Source organism: Rhinatrema bivittatum, chromosome 3, assembly GCF_901001135.1.
Source record: "Rhinatrema bivittatum chromosome 3, aRhiBiv1.1, whole genome shotgun sequence".
NCBI lineage: Eukaryota > Metazoa > Chordata > Amphibia > Gymnophiona > Rhinatrematidae > Rhinatrema > Rhinatrema bivittatum.
The window spans coordinates 436,429,176-436,449,532 of NC_042617.1; the positions used below are offsets into that span (position 1 = coordinate 436,429,176).

The 20,357-nt window shown below is 41.9% G+C and overlaps 1 protein-coding gene across 5 annotated transcripts in view; it reads left to right on the forward strand.

Annotated features, from left to right (window-relative positions):
- The window catches only part of ALLC (allantoicase), a 124,299-nt gene that overhangs the window by 98,503 nt on the left and 5,439 nt on the right, over positions 1–20,357 (forward strand). For all 5 annotated transcript variants that reach the window (XR_003855684.1, XR_003855685.1, XM_029595806.1 and 2 more), the window contains one exon: positions 693–820. Coding sequence is in view for 3 of the 5 variants with exons in the window: in XM_029595806.1 (XP_029451666.1) it covers positions 693–820 (128 nt within the window). In the remaining 2 variants the exon portion in view is untranslated. The remainder of the gene's footprint in view (positions 1–692; positions 821–20,357) is intronic.

Here is a 20,357-nt window from a genome sequence, read left to right on the forward strand (position 1 = left end):
TCAGAGCGGTGCATTGCTACCAACTGCCATTTTGCATATCTACTCATGCTTATTTTTGTGGTGTTCAGTATAGCAGTTTTGTATTTATTTAATTTATATTATGTAAGTTCTCAAGTTCTGAGGGGAGGCATAAGAAATAATTTGGTCTCATTAGACAGGCTGCAGCAGTGCAAGAACTAGTACATGGGCAGAGAAAAGCCTTTGCTTGTTCCAGAAAGCTCTGGAACAATCCATTTATTCTGTATTGCATATGGTGACATGATCATGTGTATGACTGCTTGTCTTCAGAGAAATGAATTAGTACAAGTTTGAAACTTGTGAAAAGTAAGGTCATCATCAAGGGTGTAATTTGGTTAGGGAGAAAAGTATACACATACATGCAAGTTGCAAATATATACATGGTGGGCTAACGCATATTTTACACCATTATTTAGTATGTGTACTTTTATCTGCATAACAAGCCAATGTTCAAACACAATGTAGGCATGTACCCTGTGTCTGAAACTTGGCTGGATTTGTGCAGGATAAAAAGTAGGCACTGTGAGCGTCAGTTTGATGCCCTGCTGAAAATTTAGCCCTTGAAATAATCTCATCTGTACTCACAGAAATTTAAAAACTGCTATTACATTTATTACTATTTTGTTTCTAAATTTTTCTTAATGTAATGTTTTGTTAAACTGCATATTTGCTAGGTAACTTCCCAGATTCTTGCAAAATTGATGCAACTGTTTTGACCCCACAAGAAGAAAATGAAGGAATTAAGCAAAAATGGAACATTAAGCAAGGCCTGAAATGGAAACCTCTTCTTTCTGTTACCAAGGTATGTTTTCTTAACATATTTAAATCTTTAATCATGGATATCAGATTCTAATAAAACTTACATTGCCTTTATATAGATATATGTATATAAAAAAATTATACAGTCCTAATTGAAAATATTTCTCCCATTTTTATCAATAAGAAAAAATTTGAAAATGGTACTCAAGTATGTTTAATTCCACACCTCCCATCATGGTTTATGAAATTTAGAAAAGAAATAGTCTGCTGTATAATCTACCTTATAAATGGGCTCTGACCGACGGCCCGCAAATGCGCAGTAGAGAGCAGCTCTACCGTGCATGCGCGGGCGAGCACGTCGGTCAGAGCGGAGCGTGACCTGCTAAAAAACATGGCGCTGGGAGGAGCAGTAGTGGCAGCGGCGAGAAGCGCGCGAGGGAGGGACCCCCGGAGATCTTCCGTCTGCGCCGTCCGAGGGTGACTGAGGGGGAGGAGGGGAGTGACTGAGGGGAGGGGGGACAGAGGGATGTAAGTGGGAAGGGTAAGAAGTTGTGGAGAAGAGAAAAAGAGGGAGTGGAGGAGGGCTGAGGGAGAGGGAAGGGGTTGTGGATGAGCTGAGAGGGGATTGGAGGGGATGAGAGTGAGGAATGGGATTGAGAGAGGGTGGGGAGTGACTGAGGGAAGGGGAGGGAGGGGGAGGTGAGAGTGAGGAGAGGGAGGCAGTGGGAGACAGAGGGATGTGAGTGAGTAAGTGGGAAGGGTAAGAAGTTATGGAGAAGAGAAAAAGAGGGAGTGGAGGAGGGCTGAGGGAGAGGGAAGGCGTTGCGGATGAGCTGAGAGGGATGGGATTGAGAGAGGGTGGGGAGTGACTGAGGGAAGGGGAGGGAGGGGGAGGTGAAAGTGAGGGGAGGGAGGCAATGGGAGACAGAGGGTGAGTAAGACTGAGGGGAGGGAAGGGGTGAGTGACAGAGGTGAATGAGTGAGGGAGAAAAAGTGTAGAAAGGTGCTGTGTTTGAAAATAGACTGAAAAAATCTAATGTAGCCCGTGGTTACGGGCTTAACGGCTTGTAATACTATAAATAGAAGGTGGGAACTTTTCTCCTGTGTGAGCAAGCCAAAAAGAGAAAACTGTTAAAAGGAGAATTGACTAGTTAAAATTCTAACACCACTTTAGGAAGGAAGTACAGTTAAAAATGTATGAAGTATTATGTTAAATATAACTCACTGACTTTATGACCTCAAAATTTTGTCATCAAAATACAAGAATCAAGGGGCTTTCATCAGCTGGGTCAGATTAATGTTGTCCACGGAAACAAGGTTTGAAATGCACAATTCTCCCAAGTGAATAAAACAATTAAAGGCTGGGTAGAAATACATTTTCTTTTTAATTAGCTTGTGGAAAGTTCCAACTGACTCAGCGGTTTCTTCTTTTCATTCACAACTACCAAGGGATTTTCCTATTTTATGTTCTCCCCATTCCAACATATCTAGTCTCATCATTACAGTGATAGTCCTTTAGCCAAGGTCCATATATCAGGGATTCTTCTTGAATTCTGAAATGAAGGGCCCTGATTCTGACTGCTATATGTCACCTTGAGCAATAAGAACATAAAACAAGAACATGTCATCCTGGGTCAGACCAAGGGTCCATCAAGCCCAGCATCCTGTCTCAAACAGTGGCCAATCCAGGCCATAAGAATCAGGCAAGTGTCCAAAAAACTAAGTCTATCCCATGTTACTGTTGCTAGTAATAGCAGTGGCTATTTTCTAAGTCAACTTAATAGCAGGTAATGGACTTCTCAAAGAACTTATCCAATCCTTTTTTAAATCCAGCTACACTAACTGCACAAACCACATCCCCTGGCAACAAATTCCAGAGTTTCTGCGTTGAGTGAAAAAGAACTTTCTCCGATTAGTTTTAAATGTGCCACATGTTAACTTAATGGAGTGCCCCCTAGTCCTTCTGTTATCCGAAAGAGTAAATAACCAATTCACATTTACCCGTTCTAGAACTCTCATGATTTTAAACACCTCTATCATATCCCCCCTCAGGCGTCTCTTCCCCAAGCTGAAAAGTCCTAAGCTCTTTGGTGTCTCCTCATAGGGGAGCTGTTCCATCCCCTTTATAATTTTGGTCGTCCTTCTCTGTACCTTCTCCATCGCAACTATTATCTTTTTTGAGATGCGGCGACCAGAATTGTACACAGTATTCAAGGTGCGGTCTCACCCATGGAGCGATACAGAGGCATTATAACATTTTCCGTTTTATTCACCATTCCCTTTTTAATAAGTTCCAACATTCTGTTTGCTTTTTTAACTGCCGCAGTAAACTGAACAGACTATTTCAATGTGTTATCCACTATGACGCCTACATCTCTTTCTTGGGTGGTAGCTCCTAATATGGAACCTAACATTGTGTTAAGTATAGCATGGGCTATTTTTCCCTATATGCATCATCTTGCACTTATCCACATTAAATTTTATCTGCCATTTGGATACCCAATTCTCCAGTCTCACGAGATCTTCCTGCAATTTATCACAATCTGCTTGTGTTTCAACTACTCTGAATAGTTTTGTATCATCTGCAAATTTGATAACCTCACTCGTTGTATTCCTTTCCAGACCATTTATAAATATATTGAAAAGTACGGGTCCCAATCTAGATCCCTGAGGCACTCCACTGTCCACTCCCTTCCATTGAGAAAATTGTCCATTTAATCCTACTCTCTGTTTCCTATCTTTTAGCCAGTTTGTAATCCACAAAAGGACATTGCCACCTATCCCATGACTTTTTACTTTTCCTAGAAGCCTCTCATGAGGAACTTTGTCAAATGCCTTCTGAAAATCCAAGTACACTACATCTACTGGTTCACCTTTATCTACATGTTTACTAACTCCTTCAAAAACGTGAAGCAGATTTGTAAGGCAAGACTTGCCTTGGGTAAAGCCATGCTGATTTTGTTCCATTAAACCATATCTTTCTATGTGTTCTGTGATTTTGATATTTAGAACACTTTCCACTATTTTTCCTGGCACTGAAGTCAGGCGAACTGGTCTAGTTTCCCGGATCACCCCTGAAGCCCTTTTTAAATATTGGGGTTACATTAGCCACACTCCAGTCTTCAGGTACAATGGATGATTTTAATGATAGGTTACAAATTTTTACTAATACATCTGAAATTTCATTTTTGAGTTCCTTCAGAACCCTGGGATGTATTCCATCCGGTCCAGGTGATTTACTACTCTTCTGTTTGTCAATCAGGCCTAACACATCTTCTAGGTTCACCATGATTTGGTTCAGTCCATCTGAATCATTACCCATGAAATCCTTCTCCGGTACGGGTATCTCCCCAACATCTTCTTCAGTAAACACCGAAGCAAAGAAATTGTTTAATCTTTCCGCGATGGCCTTATCTTCCCTAAGTGCCCCTTTAACCCCTCGATCATCTAATGGTCCAACTGACTCCCTCACAGGCTTTCTGCTTCAGATATATATTTTTTTTCAATTCTTTTTTTTTTTTAATTTATTCTTTATTCAATTTTCATTCAAAACAATTTCAAACAGAAATATACCGTATGTAATAGTGAATACAATAAAATTAAAATAATTCTTTTACATCAACATAAGTAAGTTTAGTTTCACTAATTACTCCTCATAATTGGGGGAAAAAACCAAATATTTAATTCATAACATAAAAAAAAAAAAGATTCAAGAGGAGAGGGAGAATACTCTTACTTATTGACCATCTACATTTCCACCTTCTGTATTTTTATCCTGTAAAAACATCTCCAAATGTGACGGGTCAGAAAAACTAAATCTATTTCCCTGAAAAGTTACATAACATGTACTTGGATATTTAAGGAAAAAACTAGCCCCAATTGCTAGCAATTTATTTTTCAGGGAGAGGAAATGTCTCCTCTTAGCCTGAGTGGCTCTAGAGACATCAGGAAATATATATATTTTCTGACCACAGAAACTAAGATCTTTATGTTTAAGAAAATCCTTAAACAATCTGTCTTTATCAGACTCTAACTGCAAAGATACAAATAAAGTTGCCCTTTTCTGAATAAGGTCTATGGATTCTTCTAGAAATGTTGAGACACCTATAGATGATGTCTCTATTTTCTGCCCTCTTTGTACCTCAGCTTTATCTATAAAATAAAAAATCTTAGATACCAAGGGTAGATCTTTATCCTCATACTGTAATATGTCTCTCATATACTTTTTAAACATTTCCATTGGGGATAATAGCCTAGTCTGTGGGAAGTTGTTTATACGTAGGTTTTTATACCTCATCATATTTTCCAATCTCTCCATCTCCCTATGTACAGATAGACTATCTTTTATATGTGCTGTTTCTGTTTCCTCCAACAATCTAATTTTAGAATTTACCTTTCCTAGATCTTCCTTTAAACAGGTAATATCCTGTTTTTGTTCACCAATTTGCAACTTATTTGAATTCACTATGACCGATAAAGACATATTCATTTGGTTAACATTTTCATTCATTTTTGCCATCATTGTCCAAATATCCTTTAATGTAACTTCTTCAGGGGGGTCAATAGGCCATTGATATGGCACTCTTGACTCTCCTTCCGGGTTCTGTAAAGCTTCTGCATCACTAGGTACTGCACAGTCCTTTCCCTTAGGTTGACTAGCAGTCTCTAGATGGAGAAACCCTTCTGGTAATGAAGGCAAAGGTTGGAGGGGGGATGATGGTCCCGCGCCAGGGCTCAAGGAGGCTTCCCTAAGTGCCCCTTTAACCCCTCGATCATCTAATGGTCCAACTGACTCCCTCACAGGCTTTCTGCTTCAGATATATATTTTTTTTCAATTCTTTATTTATTATTTTAACACATAAGTACAATAAATAAAATTATACTTGGAAAGACAATGATGACTGAATCAAATGAAAAAAAAGAGATAAGATAAATAATCTTACATCAACTTTAACTCAAAAAGGTAATTATACCAAAAAGAAACAGCCAATTATTTAATATCTATTAGGTTAAATCATAGTGATAGTCTACTGTATTATAAGCGGATCAAATTCAGTAACAAAGAAAGGTTTTTACTTTTTAAGGGATATTTGCTTCGGATATATTTAAAAACGTTTTTACTGTGAGTTTTTGCCTCTACGGCCAACTTCTTTTCAAATTCTATCATAGCCTATCTTATCAATGACTTACATTTAACTTGCCAATGCTTATGCATTATCCCATTTTCTTCTGTTTGATCCTTCTTCCAAGTTTTGAATGAAGATCTTTTGGCTAAATCATTGACTCCGGAGCTCAATGTTCTGGATTTAAGCTTTCTACCCAAGAGCCTAAATTTGGCTTCCATAACCTCCCTCCCACATTTTCCTATGTCGTTGGTGCCCACATGTACCACGATAGCCGGCTCCTCCCCAGCACTGTCTAAAATCTTATCTAGGTGACGCGTGAGGCCTTCCACCTTCTCACCAGGTAGACATCTTACCAAGTGATCCTCATGCCCACTAGCAATCCGGCTATCTACATTCCTAATAATCGAATCACCAACTATGACGGCTGACCTAACCCTTCCCTCCTGGACAGTAGGCCTTAGAGACACATCCTCAGTGCGAAAGGACAATGCATCACCTGGAGAGCAGGTCCTTGCTACAGGATCCTTTCCTGCTGCACCAGGTTGATGCTTTCTGATCATGAGACCATCTTCCTCCAAGGTAGCACTAGGGATGCCAGTCTGAAGTTGGGACCTGTACTTTTCAATATATTTATAAATGATCTGGAAAGGAATACGACAAGTGAGGTAATCAAATTTGCAGATGATACAAAATTGTTCAGAGTAGTTAAATCACAAGCAGATTGTGATAAATTGCAGGAAGACCTTCTGAGACCGGAAAATTGGGCATCCAAATGGCAGATTAAATTTAATGTAGATAAGTGCAAGATGATGCATATAGGGAAAAATAACCCATACTATAGTTACACAATGTTAGGTTCCATATTAGGAGCTACCACCCAAGAAAGAGATCTAGGCATCATAGTGGATAACACATTGAAATAGTCTGTTCAGTTTCCTGTGGCAGTCAAAAAAGCAAACAATGTTGGGAATTATTAGAAAGGGAATGGTGAATAAAATGGAAAATGTCATAATGCCTCTATAATCACTCCATGGTGAAACCGCACCTTGAATACTGTGTACAATTCTGGTCGCCGCATCTCAAAAAAGATATAGTTGCGATGGAGAAGGTACAGAGAAGGGCGACCAAAATGATAAAGGAAATGGAACAGCTCCCCTATGAGGAAAGAATGAAGAGGTTAGGACTTTTCAGCTTGGAGAAGAGACGGCTGAGGGGGGATATGATAGAGGTGTTTAAAATCATGAGAGGTCTAGAACGGGTTAATGTGAATCAGTTATTTACTCTTTCGAATAAAAGAAAGACTAGGGGGCACTCCATGAAGTTAGCATGTGGCACATTTAAAATTAATTGGAGAAAGTTCTTTTTCACTCAATGCACAATTAAACTTTGGAATTTGTTGCCAGAGGATGTAGTTAGTGCAGTTAGTGTAGCTGTTTTTAAAAAAGGATTGGATAAGTTCTTGGAGGAGAAGTCCATTACCTGCTATTAATTAAGTTGATTTAGAAATTAGCCACTGCTATTACTAGCAACGGTAACATGGAATAGACTTAGTTTTTGGGTACTTGCCAGGTTCTTATGGCCTGGATTAGCCACTGTTGGAAACAGGATGCTGGGCTTGATGGACCCTTGGTCTGACCCAGTATGGCATGTTCTTATGTACATTAGTCCAAAGGTTTATCAAGCCCAGCATCCTGTCTCTGACAGTAACCAATCCAAATCAAATAACCCAGTGGGATACAAAAACAACAGGTCCAAGCCTGGCTTTCCCAATTGACATATGAACTTTTCCTCCAGGAACTTTTCTAGACTCCTTATAAACCCAGCAACACTAACTGCTTTCATTACGTTCTCTGGCAAGAAATTCCACAATTCATTCATGTGCTGAATGAAAAAATACTTTCCACAATTTGTTTTAAAAGTGATACTTATTTATGGCATGTCCCCTAGTTCTAGTACTATTGGAAAGGGTAAATAACTGTTCCCTATTTACCCATTCTATTCTACTCATGGTTTTATAGACCTCTATTCCTGTCAGCCATTTCTTCTCCAGGCTAAATAACCATAACTTGTTTAGCCTTTCCTCAAAAGGGGAGCTGTTCCATTTTTGGTCATCCTTCTCTGTACCTTTTCTAATTTCACTATATCTTTTTTGAAATGGGGCAACCAGAACTGCACACAATACTCAAGTTATGATCATACCATTGCTTGACTCAAAAACATATCTTCCGTTTTTTATTTTCCATCCCTTTCCTTATAATACCTAACATTTTATTTGCTTTTTTGACTGCTACCTTGCATATACATGCAGGCCAGATTTACATGCAGACTAAGACGTTCGAATAGCACAGTACACCTCAGTGAAGATTTGGCATCATTTGGAGTGAGGAAAGTGTCACAAAAGATGACATTTCTACTATGTTCTCTCTGCCTAGCTCGATAGACGCTATAACAGGGTACCATCAAGCTAGGGCGAGATAACATAGTACAAAATTTCATCTTTGTGAGACTTTCCTCACTCCAAATGAGGTCAAATCTTCACAGAGGTGTACTGTGCTGTTCGTACGTCTTTGTCTGCATGTAAAACTAAACCCTAAACCACCACCAACACCTCACCTCGAGCTATTAGCTGCCTCTCATATAGGCATATAAATAGGTGCATACTGTGAAAGCCTCCCCAGAGGCTCTCTCTCTCAAGCCAAGAAATGGCCAAAACATAACTCTAAAAATTTATCACTAATTGTCTTATGGCCATATCGCACAGCTAAACGCCTGGAAAAGAGGTGTAGTTAAAACCATGCGATATTGCCCCTCATTTTCATATTTCCTCCCTAATCCCACCCCTTCCCAAAATTTCCATTTGTGCCATGCGCTACTGCTCTTATCGCATGTGTTATGGTGTTAACGCCATAATGCATTTTGATGAATGACCCGATTAATTTGCTCAAAAACAACTAGAAATAATCATATAAGAGACAAGCATATCAAGAACTAAGTTGTAATGATACTTTGCTCAACACAGAGAAAATGATGCAACTATGAGAGGTTTCAACAAGCTGGTAACTCTTAAAAGAACCAATGCCGGACCTCTCTCTCCAAGAACTTTTTTTTTTTTTGAATCATAAGTGATGCTAATGTGCTAAATATTGTATCAAGTGACAAGTGAGTACAAGACACAGATCAGTCCAATGCTTCATAACCAGTCCCTCTTTTTAAAAAAATCAGATGGCTTACTAATGTCCAATTCACAAATCCTGACACCAGATAGTGTTTCATAACATTAACTGCATCAGGAGAGGGCAACTTATCTGTAGCAAGTGGTCAGCGTCGATGCCTGACGCTGACCACTTGCTGTAGATAAGTTGCCTTACAATCCTCCGTTGATGCAGTTAATGTTATGAAACTCTGACTGGTGTCGGGATTTGTGAAATGGACATTAGTAAACTGTATGGACGGACTGGTTATGAGGCATTGGATTGATCTGTGCTTTGTACTTGTCACTTGATACAATATTTAGCACAATAGAATCGCTTATTTAAAAAAAAAAAAAAAAAAAGATCTTTGGGGTTAATGATAGAGATGACTGGTGATGGCTCTTTTAACAGCCAAATGAAGTTACTGACTTGCTGAAACCCCTTATAGTTACATCATTTTCTGCATGTTGAGCAGAGTGGCATTACAATTTAGTTCTTGATGTGCTTGTCTCTTCTTTGATTATTGTCATCTGATGGTGACAACATGGACAAGCTTACCTAAATTTCTGAGCGTGCATGGGTATACCTGTGCAGCCACTTCCTCACAAGGCTTCTAAGAAAGGATATGTGTGACTGATGTATTCTGTCTATGTAGAACTTCTGTTACAGGTAATCAAATTTGACTTCTCTGTCGACACGTAGGATGAAATCAGCTACACTAGTGGGGAATCCAAAGCGGAGGGTTACCATTTTTGTGTTAAGTTTTAAGCCTTTTGAGGACAACCTGTACCCAGTGTTGAGGGGGAGTTAACTATTATAGGATGAACTGTTAGAACATAGAACATAACATATGCCATACTGAGTCAGACCAAGAGGTATTTTAGCTAAAAAAAAAAATCCTTCAAAAATTGGAAGAAGGATCCATCTGAAGAAAATAGGAAAAAGCCATAAGCATTGTCAAGTTAAGTGTAAAACATTGATAAGAGAGAAAGGAAAATTAGTTCTTACCTGATAATTTTCGTTCCTGTAGTACCAAGGATCAGTCCAGACTGTAGGGTTATGTCTCCCTTCCAGCAGGTGGAGTCAGATGTCAAAGTTCTAAGCACCTCCCATATCCCAGGGTGCCTCCTGCGATCCTCCAGTATTTTGAATAACAAAGCAGAAACTAATGAAGAAGGATAATCAATGACTAGATCAACTATATATATATATATATATATATATATATAAATACAACAAATACCTAACAATAACAAAAAATGTAACAATCCTCAGAGCTCCTTAAATTATTGTATATGAAAAATAGTTAAAAAGGAAATCAAGATAATAAGTAAACATTAGTCAATAGCGGACTCTCCGGAAAAAATACTGGGCGGGCGTCTGGACTGATCCTTGGTACTACAGGAACGAAAATGATCAGGTAAGAACTAATTTTCCTTTCCCTGTACGTACCAGGATCAGTCCAGACTGTAGGGATGTACCCAAGCTGCCCTAAATGGGGTGGGATCCGGAGAGTCCCGCCCTCAGAACACTGCTTCCGAAAGAGTTTTCGTCTGGGGCGCGAACGTCCAAACGATAATGTTTTGCAAACGTGTGCAAAGATTTCCAAGTGGCCGCTCTACAAATTTCCTGAGGTGAAACACAATGACTCTCGGCCCAAGAAGCCGCCTGAGAGCGTATCGAATGCGTCTTAAGACCATCAGGAACTGGGCGACCATTACAAATGTATGCCGAAGCAATGGCTTCCTTCAACCACCGTGAATTGGTAGGTTTTGAAGCCTGACAGCCCTTCCTAGGGCCGCTCCATAAAATAAAAAGGTGATCCGAAAGACGAAAAACATTAGTGACTTCTAAGTAACGTAAGAGCACTCGGCACACATCAAGCCTCTTTAAGTCCCGTGATTGAGTAGAAGACTTATCCAAATCTGGAAAAGCTGGTAATTCAACAGACTGATTGAGATGAAAAGAGGAAACCACTTTGGGTAAAAAGGACGGTACTGTGCGCAGTGTCTGAAATTCTCAAGAAAGGCTCACGGCAAGACAGCGCCTGAATCTCTGAAATGCGTCTAGCAGAACAAATTGATACGAGAAACACTGCCTTGAGCGTTAAGTCTTTTAAAGTTATTCGCTTAAGGGGTTCAAAAGGAGGAGCACAAAGACTACGAAGGACCACATTCAAATTCCATGATGGACATAGAGCCCGAATTGGTGGTTTTAAATGTTTGGCGCCTTTGAGAAAACGGACAACATCTGGATGCATCGAGACAGACACACCATTCTCTTTACCTCGTAAACAGCCTATTGCAGCAACTTGGACGCGGAGTGAATTATAAGCCAGACCCTTTTTTAAACCGTCTTGTAAGAAACACAAAATGTCCACAATTGAAGCTTTGTGCAGTGACAAACCGAACGTATTACACCAAGTATCAAATACCTTCCATATTCTAACATAGGTAAGAGAAGTAGAAGGCTTTCTCGAACTAAGCATAGTGGTGATGACTGAGTCTGGGTAGCCTCTCTTTTTTAACTGCCTCCTTTCATAAGCCAGGCTGCTAGACAAAAGTGAACCGCTTGGTTGAAATATACTGGACCCTGTTGAAGAAGGCTGCGAAGATGACCTAGACGGACAGGACCGTCGACTGCTAAATTGATGAGATCCGCATACCATGGTCTGCGAGGCCATTCCGGAGCCACGAGAATCACTGGACCTTCGTGAGATTCTACGCTTCTCAGCACTTTCCCTATTAGTGGCCATGGTGAAAACACATAGAGAAGAATGTCTTTTGGCCAAGGGAGAACCAAGGCATCCACCCCTTCCGATCCGTGATCTCTCCTTCGACTGTAGAACAGAGCTGCTTTTGCATTGACACGGGTAGCCATCAGATCTAGCCTGGGTGTTCCCCACCTTCGGGTGAGTATGCTCATTGCCTCCCAGGAAAGTTCCCATTCTCCTGGATCTAGATACTGGCAACTGAGAAAGTCCGCCTGAACATTGTCTACGCCTGCTATGTGCGATGCCGCTAGACGGCGTAGATGAGATTCTGCCCAGGTCATTAGCATGTCTGCTTCTATGGCGACTGAGTGACTTTTTGTGCCGCCTTGCCTGTTGATGTATGCTACCGTCGTGGCAATGTCGGAGAGAACCCTCACCGACTGATGTTGAATAAGTGGTAGAAATCTGCGGAGTGCTAGTCGTACCACTCTGGTTTCCAAACGATTGATGGACCACTTGGCTTCCGGAGCCATCCACTGACCTTGTGTCGATTGTGACTGGCATACAGCTCCCCAACCAAAAAGGCTGGCGTCCGTTGTCACTAATATCCACTGTGGAGGCTCCAGGTCCATCCCCTCCTGCAGATGACGTGGTACCAACCACCACTTTAAACTGGACCGGGTAGGCTCCAGAAGTGGTAGAGGAAGATGAAATTTCTCTGACTTGGGGTCCCACCTGGAAAGCAACGCCCTTTGCAAAGGTCTTAGATGTGCAAAAGCCCAGGGGACCATATCCAGAGTAGATGCCATAGAACCAAGAACCTGTAAATAATCCCATGCCGTGGGTAAATTTAGATCCAAAAGGTTACGAACTTGTGACATCAATTTGTGCATCCGATCCTGGGGAAGAAAAGCCTTTCCCACAGCCGTATCGAATCGAGCCCCCAGAAATTGTAAGACTTGTGTTGGGATTAAATGACTTTTCTTGAAGTTGACTACCCAACCAAGAATATGAAGAAGATGCAGAACCTTCTTGATCACTTGTTCGCAAAGAGTTTGTGATTTTGCTCTGATGAGCCAATCGTCGAGATAGGGATGAACTAAAATCCCTTCCCGTCTGAGTGCTGCTGCAACTACCATCACCTTGGTAAATACTCGAGGAGCAGTTGCTAGACCGAAAGGGAGGGCTCGAAACTGATAGTGTTCGTCCAACACCATGAATCGAAGATATCTCTGGTGTGACTCCTGAATTGGGATATGAAGATAAGCTTCTGACAGGTCTAAAGAGGCCAAAAATTAGTTTTGGTGGACGGCCTCAATGACTGATCTCAATGTCTCCATACGGAAATGTGGAACCCGAAGTGACTTGTTTACTGCCTTCAAGTCCAAGATTGGTCGAAATGTTCCTTCCTTTTTGGGAACAATGAAATAAATGGAGTAACGACCGGTCTGATATTGAGACTGAGGGACTGGAACAATAGCTCCTAGATCCAGCAAACGTTGTAAAGTTTGACGTACAAGTTGCTGTTTTTGAAGAGAACCACTCGGAGATACTAGGAAAAGATCTTGTAATGGGTGAGCAAAATCCAAAGCGTAGCCTTTTTTTACGATATTGAGGACCCAATGGTCTGAAGTAATTTTGACCCATTCCTTGTAAAAATGAGAAAGACGTCCTCCTATCTCTGGCACCAAGGAATGGGCCGGCGCACCTTCATTGCGTAGATTTGGAGGATGGAAATGATTGTGAGCTGTTAGTACGGAGAGGCCGTTTCCCACGAAAGGAATGGGCCCATGCCTGTGCCCTTGAAGGCTGTTGTCGTGTAGAAAAAAATGGAGTTCTACCAGTTCGGAATAGTCTCTGACCTCGAAAACAACCTCTAAAGGTACTGAAAGAACGATAGGAACAAGGCTTATCCTCTGGTAATTTATATACTTTATTTTCTTCCAAATCTTTAATGAGCTGCTCTAACTCCTTACCGAAGAGCAAGGATCCTTTAAAAGGAAAAGAACCTAAGCGAGATTTGGAAGTTGCATCCGCTGCCCAATGGTGGAGCCAAAGAAGTCTTCTCGCCGAAACTGCAGAAGCCATTGTACAAGAAGAAGTATGTAAGAGGTCATATAATGCATCAGCCGATTCCAAACGATTGGCTTGCTCAAGTTTGGCCGATGGTAAGTCCTGAGAAGTAATTGTTGAACCCACCGAAGGGTGGCCCTCTATTGGAGAGATACTGGTTCCGGAGATGGTTTTCAAGGGTAATGATTCAGATGAACTACTGCACACCGCCGCACGTACCCCTAAGGCGGATACCTCAAAAATAAGTTTAAGGAGAACCTCAAGTTTTCTATCCTGAAAATCCTTTAGAGCCGTGCCTCCAGTGACTGGAACTGTGGTGTGTTTAGCAATGACAGAAACTGTAGAGTCAACTTGAGGGACCTTCTGCAAGTCTAAATATTCTTGTGGGCGTGGATATAGTTTATCCATAGCTCTAGTAACCTTAAGACCAGCTTCAGGAACATCCCATTCTCGAGTAAGTAATTGAAAAAGATTTGGATGAAAAGGGAAAGATTTAGACGGAGCCCTAAGCCCTGCCAGAACAGGATCCCCGGGAGTGGAATCCATCACTGGTTGTGGCGCTGGAATTGCCAGCTCCTCTAAGACAAAAGGAATAAGAGGATCTAACTCCTCTTTGTGAAACAATCTTAATATTTGGGGATCATCCCCCTCCACCAGAGCTGATTCCATAACACCCTCATCCACAGCATCAGTCGAGGCTCCCAGGAGAGGATCTTGTAAGTCAGAATCCTGATTTACAGGATGTAAATGTGACATAGATTCATCCATATGTTTAGGAATCTTTGCAGACGGTGGTTGATTATATTCTGCATCTGCTACAGCCTCCAAATATGCCTTATGCATCAATAAAATAAATTGTGAAGAAAATGGCTGTTTCAAACCCCCCCCCCCCGGGGGTAAAGGGGACTGAAGAATATTATTTTCATTAAAATTAGAGTGCTCTGGACTTAAATTAGGAGGAGATAAACCCTCAAGCAGTTCCCCTCCTCCAGACCGCGGACCACCGCGATCGTCGGTTAAATTCAAAATGGCCGCCGCTGCCCCACGATTTGGAGACTGGGCCGGTCGAGGCAAGGAAACAGTGGAGAGCCGCGCTGCCGGCTCTCCACAGGCAGTACTACGAGAGCCCCGCGGCATGACTGAAAAAATAAAAACAAGCTCTGAGGAAGTAACTGGGAAAATACATTTTGCTTGTGTCTTAATAAATCTTTAATATTTTTGCCTTGAATTTACCTGCCTTTTGTCTATGTTATAATACAGTTAATGGAGCTTCCTCTTCAGGGGAATAACAACCTCCCTGGAATAAATCAAATCATTAAGCTCCCTTCAGAGGCCTAATAACTTCTCTGGCACAGAAAGGGGGAGGGACCGGCCCACCGGTAAATCCCCTCTTTGCCCGGGAATAATAATGGTCTTCCGGGTGGCAAGGCTTGAAGACACAGCATCAAATAAATGATATATAACATTTTTTTTTTTTTAAAACACAAAAAGATCTAGTCAAAGATCAGCCAGGAATAAAAAATCCCTTGACTACAAATAAAAGTAAATTTACTCAGCTGACTAAAGTAACAGGACCGCAGGGGATGTCTTCCTTCACCTGCTGGAGTCAGAGGAATACTGGAGGATCGCAGGAGGCACCCTGGGATATGGGAGGTGCTTAGAACTTTGACCCCTGACTCCACCTGCTGGAAGGGAGACATAACCCTACAGTCTGGACTGATCCTGGTACGTACAGGGAATTTGAAATGAAGTTGGCCATAGAGGCAAAAACTCATAATAAAAACATTTTAAAATATATCCAAAGCAAGAAACCTGCGAGGGAGTCAGTTGGACCATTAGATGACTGAGGGTTTAAAGGGGCTCTAAGGGAAGATAAGGCCATTGTATAAAGACTAAATTAATTCTTTACTTCTGTGTTTACTAATGAGGATGTTGGAGAGATACTGGTTCCGGAGATGGTTTTCAAGGGTAATGATTCAGATGAATTGAACCAAATCACTGTGAACCTGGAAGATGTAGTAGGCCAGATTGAAAAACTAAAAAGAGTAGCATATCACCTGGACTGGATGGTATCCACCCAGGGTTCTGAAGGAACTAAAAAAATGAAATTTCAGATCTATTAGTTAAAATTTGTAACCTATCATTAAAATCATCCATTGTATCTAAAGACTGGAGGGTGGCCAATGTAATCCCAATATTTAAAAAGGGCTCCAGGGGCAATCCAGGAAACTACACACCAGTGAGACTGACTTCAGTGCCGGTAAAAATAGTGGAATCTATTCTAAAGATCAAAATCACAGAACATATAGAAAGACATCGTTTAATGGAGCACAGTCAGCATGGATTTTCCCAAGGCGAGTCTTGCCTCACAAATCTGCTTCATTTTTTTTGAAGCGGTTAATAAACATATGGATAAAAGGTGAGCCAATAGATGAAGTGCATTTGGATTTTCAGAAGGCGTTTGACAAAAGTCCCTCAAGAGAGGCTTCTAAGGAAACAAAAAATTCATGGGATAGCAGATGGTGTCGTTTCGTGGATTATAAACTGGTTAAAAGAAAGGAAACAGAGTAGGAATAAATGGTAAATTTTCTCAGTGGAAAAGGGTAAAAAGTGGACTACCTCAGGGATCTGTACTTCAACCGGTGCTTTTCAATATATTTATACATGATCTAGAAAGGAATACAACTAGTGAAGTAATCAAATTTGCAGATGATATAAAATTATTCAGAGAGTTAAATCACAAGCTGATTGTGATAAATTACAGGGGGAACTTGCGAGACTGGAAGGTCCTCCAAATGGCAGATGAAATTTAGTGTGGTCAAGTGTAAGGTGATGCATATAGGGAAAAATAATCAATGCTGTAGTTACACAATGTTAGGTTTCATATTAGGAGCTACCACCCAGGAAAGAAATCTAGGCATCATAGTGGATAATATATTGAAATTGTCGGTTCAGTGTACTGTGGCAGTCAAAAAAGCAAACAGAAGCTTAGGAATTATTAGGAGGGGAATGGTGAATAAAATGGAAAATGTCATAATGCCTCTGTATGGCTCCATGGTGAGACTGCAACTTGAGTATTGTGAACAATTCTGGTCACCGCATCTCAAAGAAGATATTGTTGCGAAGGAGAAGGTACAGAGGAGGGCAATCAAAATGATAATGGGGATGGAACAGCTTCCCTATGAAGAAACACTAAAGAGGTTAGGGCTGAGACGGTTGGGGGGGGGGGGGATATTTTAGAGGACTTTAAAATCATGAGAGGTCTAGAACAGCTAAATGTGAATTGGTTATTTAATCTTTTGGATAGCAGAAGGGTGTACTCCATGAAGTAAGCAAGTAGCACATTTAAAACTAATAGGACATTCTTTTTCACTCAACGCACAATTAAGTTCTAGAATTTGTTGCTAGATGATGTGGTTAGTACAGTTAGTGTAGCTCAGTTTAAAAAAGGGTTGGGTAAGTTCTTGGAGAAGTCCATTAACTGCTATTAATCAAGTTGTCTTAGAGAACAGCCACTGCTATTACTGCCATCAGTAGCATGGGATCTACTTAGTGATTGGGTACTTGTAGCCTGGATTGGCCACTGTTGGAAATAGAATGATGGGCTTGATGGACCCTTGGTCTGACCCAGTATGGCAATTTCTTACGTTTTTCTAATCTTGAAATGGGACTCCCAAGAATGAGTTTCCCCTCCTCAATAGCTGTAGGTACAACACTCTCCTAGCCTCTTTTGTAGATCCACTGTGCCTGTCTTCTCCCTATTTCTGTAAGGAGTCTACACCTGAATATCTGATTACATGAGAGTTATCCTTTTAATCCATGAGTCAATTCTTGCAAGCCAGCTGTAATGTCCCTACATACCTTTTCCTGGCTCCCTTAATAGGTCCCAGTCTGTCCTGACACAATCCCTCCCACCCCAACCTGCTTGCGTCCACTCACCCAGAGAGACCAGCCCAGCCAAGGAAAGCACACGAGCAAAAATGTAACTTTGCATTGCCTCGCGTAAATAGGTAGTTGCAAATATATGCATGTATATGCGCCTAAACACATCGCCTCATAAGCTCACTGCCTTTATAATATACATCATACATGCATATGTGAGGGCCGTCCTAACATGCCCTTTTTTTTTTATGCGTGTAGAGTTGTGCATGCATGACTACATATGCGCACAAATGCTGCATATATAAAATACAGTCCCTGCGCGCCCGGAACACGTACGGATATCGCTACGATTTCACGCTCATGGGGCTTGTAAATCTACCAGATAATGAGCATATCTCTTATCTACAAAGGCTGCATTGATTACCCATTCAAAAAGAGTGATTTTTAAGGTTTTATCATTAATACACAAAGTGGTACTTGGGGGTGTCCAGAATGCATTACATGTATTATTGGAAAAATTACTTACCTGATAATTTCGTTTTCCTTAGTGCAGATGGATGGACTCAGGACCAATGGGTATAGTGTACTCCTGATAACAGTTGGGAGATGAAGTCAGATTTCAGTCTATCAGCCTACAGCTCTGCTCTTCAGTATTCTCCTCAAAAAACAATTGTGGATATATGTGTGTTTTAATACTTGATTAATTTGGCTAACTTGATTAACGTGATTAACTTGGACTGGTTGAATTTATTTCCAACTGGAGACCGCCAGCTAACTCAACTGAAAAACGCAGACACCCGGCAACTATGGGTGTCTTAACTAGAGGTAACGCCTGGCTTACCCGTGCTTGTCTTGCTCTCAGGGATTGTCCCCCGAGGTTTCTGGATTTTGGGGCAACCGTGGATGGGATACTGAGTCCATCTGTCTAAACTAAGGAAAATGAAATGATCAGGTAAGTAATTTCTCCATTTCCTAGCGTGTAGCAGATGGATTCAGAACCAATAGGATGTACAAAAGCTAATCCCGAACCGGGTGGGAGGCTGCCCATGGCTCACTTAGTACTACCCTTGCAAATGCTGTGTCCTCCCGGGCCTTAACATCCAGGTGGTAGAACCTCGAAAAGGTGTGAATGGAGGACCACGTCGCCGCACGACAGATCTCAGCGGGTGACATCATCTTGGTTTCTGCCCAAGATACTGCCTGGGCCCTTGTGGAATGGGCCTTGATTGTAGAGCTGGAGGCTTTCCTGCTTCTACGTAGGCTGCCTTGATTACTTCTTTAATCCAGCGGGCTATGGTTGCCCGTGAGGCCGCTTTCCCCTTGTTTCTTCCCACTGTGAAGGACGAATAGGTGGTCTATCTTTCGTACGGATTCTGATCTTTCCAGGTATCGGACTAAGAGTCTGCTGATGTTAAGATGGCATAGAAGGCGTGAGTCTTCAGAGTCCTTATGCTCGTCTGGAGATGGCAGCGAGATGGTTTGGTTTAGATGGAAATGAGAAATCACCTTTGGAAGGAAGGAGGGGACAGTGCGGAGCTGTATGGATCCCGGTGTGAATCTAAGGAATGGTTCCCGACAGGATAGAGCTTGAAGTTCGGAGGTGCGACGGGCTGAACATATTGCCACTAGAAATGCAGTCTTCCAGGTCAGGAGCCATAGTGACAGGTGTAGGTGATGCGTGTAGGTCTGAAGGATGCTCCCGCCAGGAAGTCTAATACTAGATTGAGATTCCATAGGGGCAACGGCCACTTTAGTGGTGGTCGGATTTGCTTGACCCCTCTCAGGAAACTGGAAAAGTCTGGATGGGATGATAGGCTGATGCCGTCCACTTTGGCTCTGAAGCAGGCCAGCGCAGCCACCTGAACCTTGATGAGTTGAGAAACAACCCCTTCTTCAAGCCGTCCTGCAGAAATTCCAGGATCATGGGGATTTTGACTGTCCGCGGAAGGATGTCGCGGTCCTCACACCAGGCTTCGAATATGCTCCATATTTGTATGTAAGTTAGAGACATGGAAAACTTGTGTGTTCGGAGCAAGGTGTCAATCACTGTCCCCGAGTATCCAGTCTTCTTCAGGCGAGTCCTCTCAATGGCCAGACCGTAAGAGAGAATCGAGTTGGGTCTTTGGGAAGGATCGGTCCTTGCTGGATCAGGTCCCTGTGTGGGGGTAGACTAGGAGGGTTCCCCGCCAGACGTCTTCGCATGTCTGCGTATCATGGCCTTCTTGGCCAGTCCAGGGCCACTAGAAGTACTAGCTCCCTGTGGTGTTCTATCTTGCGGATGATACTGCCCAGTAGTGGCCATGGGGGAAAAGTGTACAGCAGGTCTTTCTGTGGCCAGGTCTGGACGAGGGCGTCGATTCCCTGGGATTGTGGTTCTAGTCTGTGGCTGAAGAACTTAGGAAATTGGGCGTCGGACCGGGTTGCTAGAAGATCCATGGCTGGAGTTCCCCAGCGGTTTATTATCAACTGGAAGGCTGTGGTCGACAGCATCCATTCCCCTGGGTCTAGACTTTCTCTGCTGAGGTAATCCGCAGTAACGTTGTCTTTTCCCGCAATGTGGGCGGCTGAGATCCCTTGCAGGATTGCTTCCGCCCA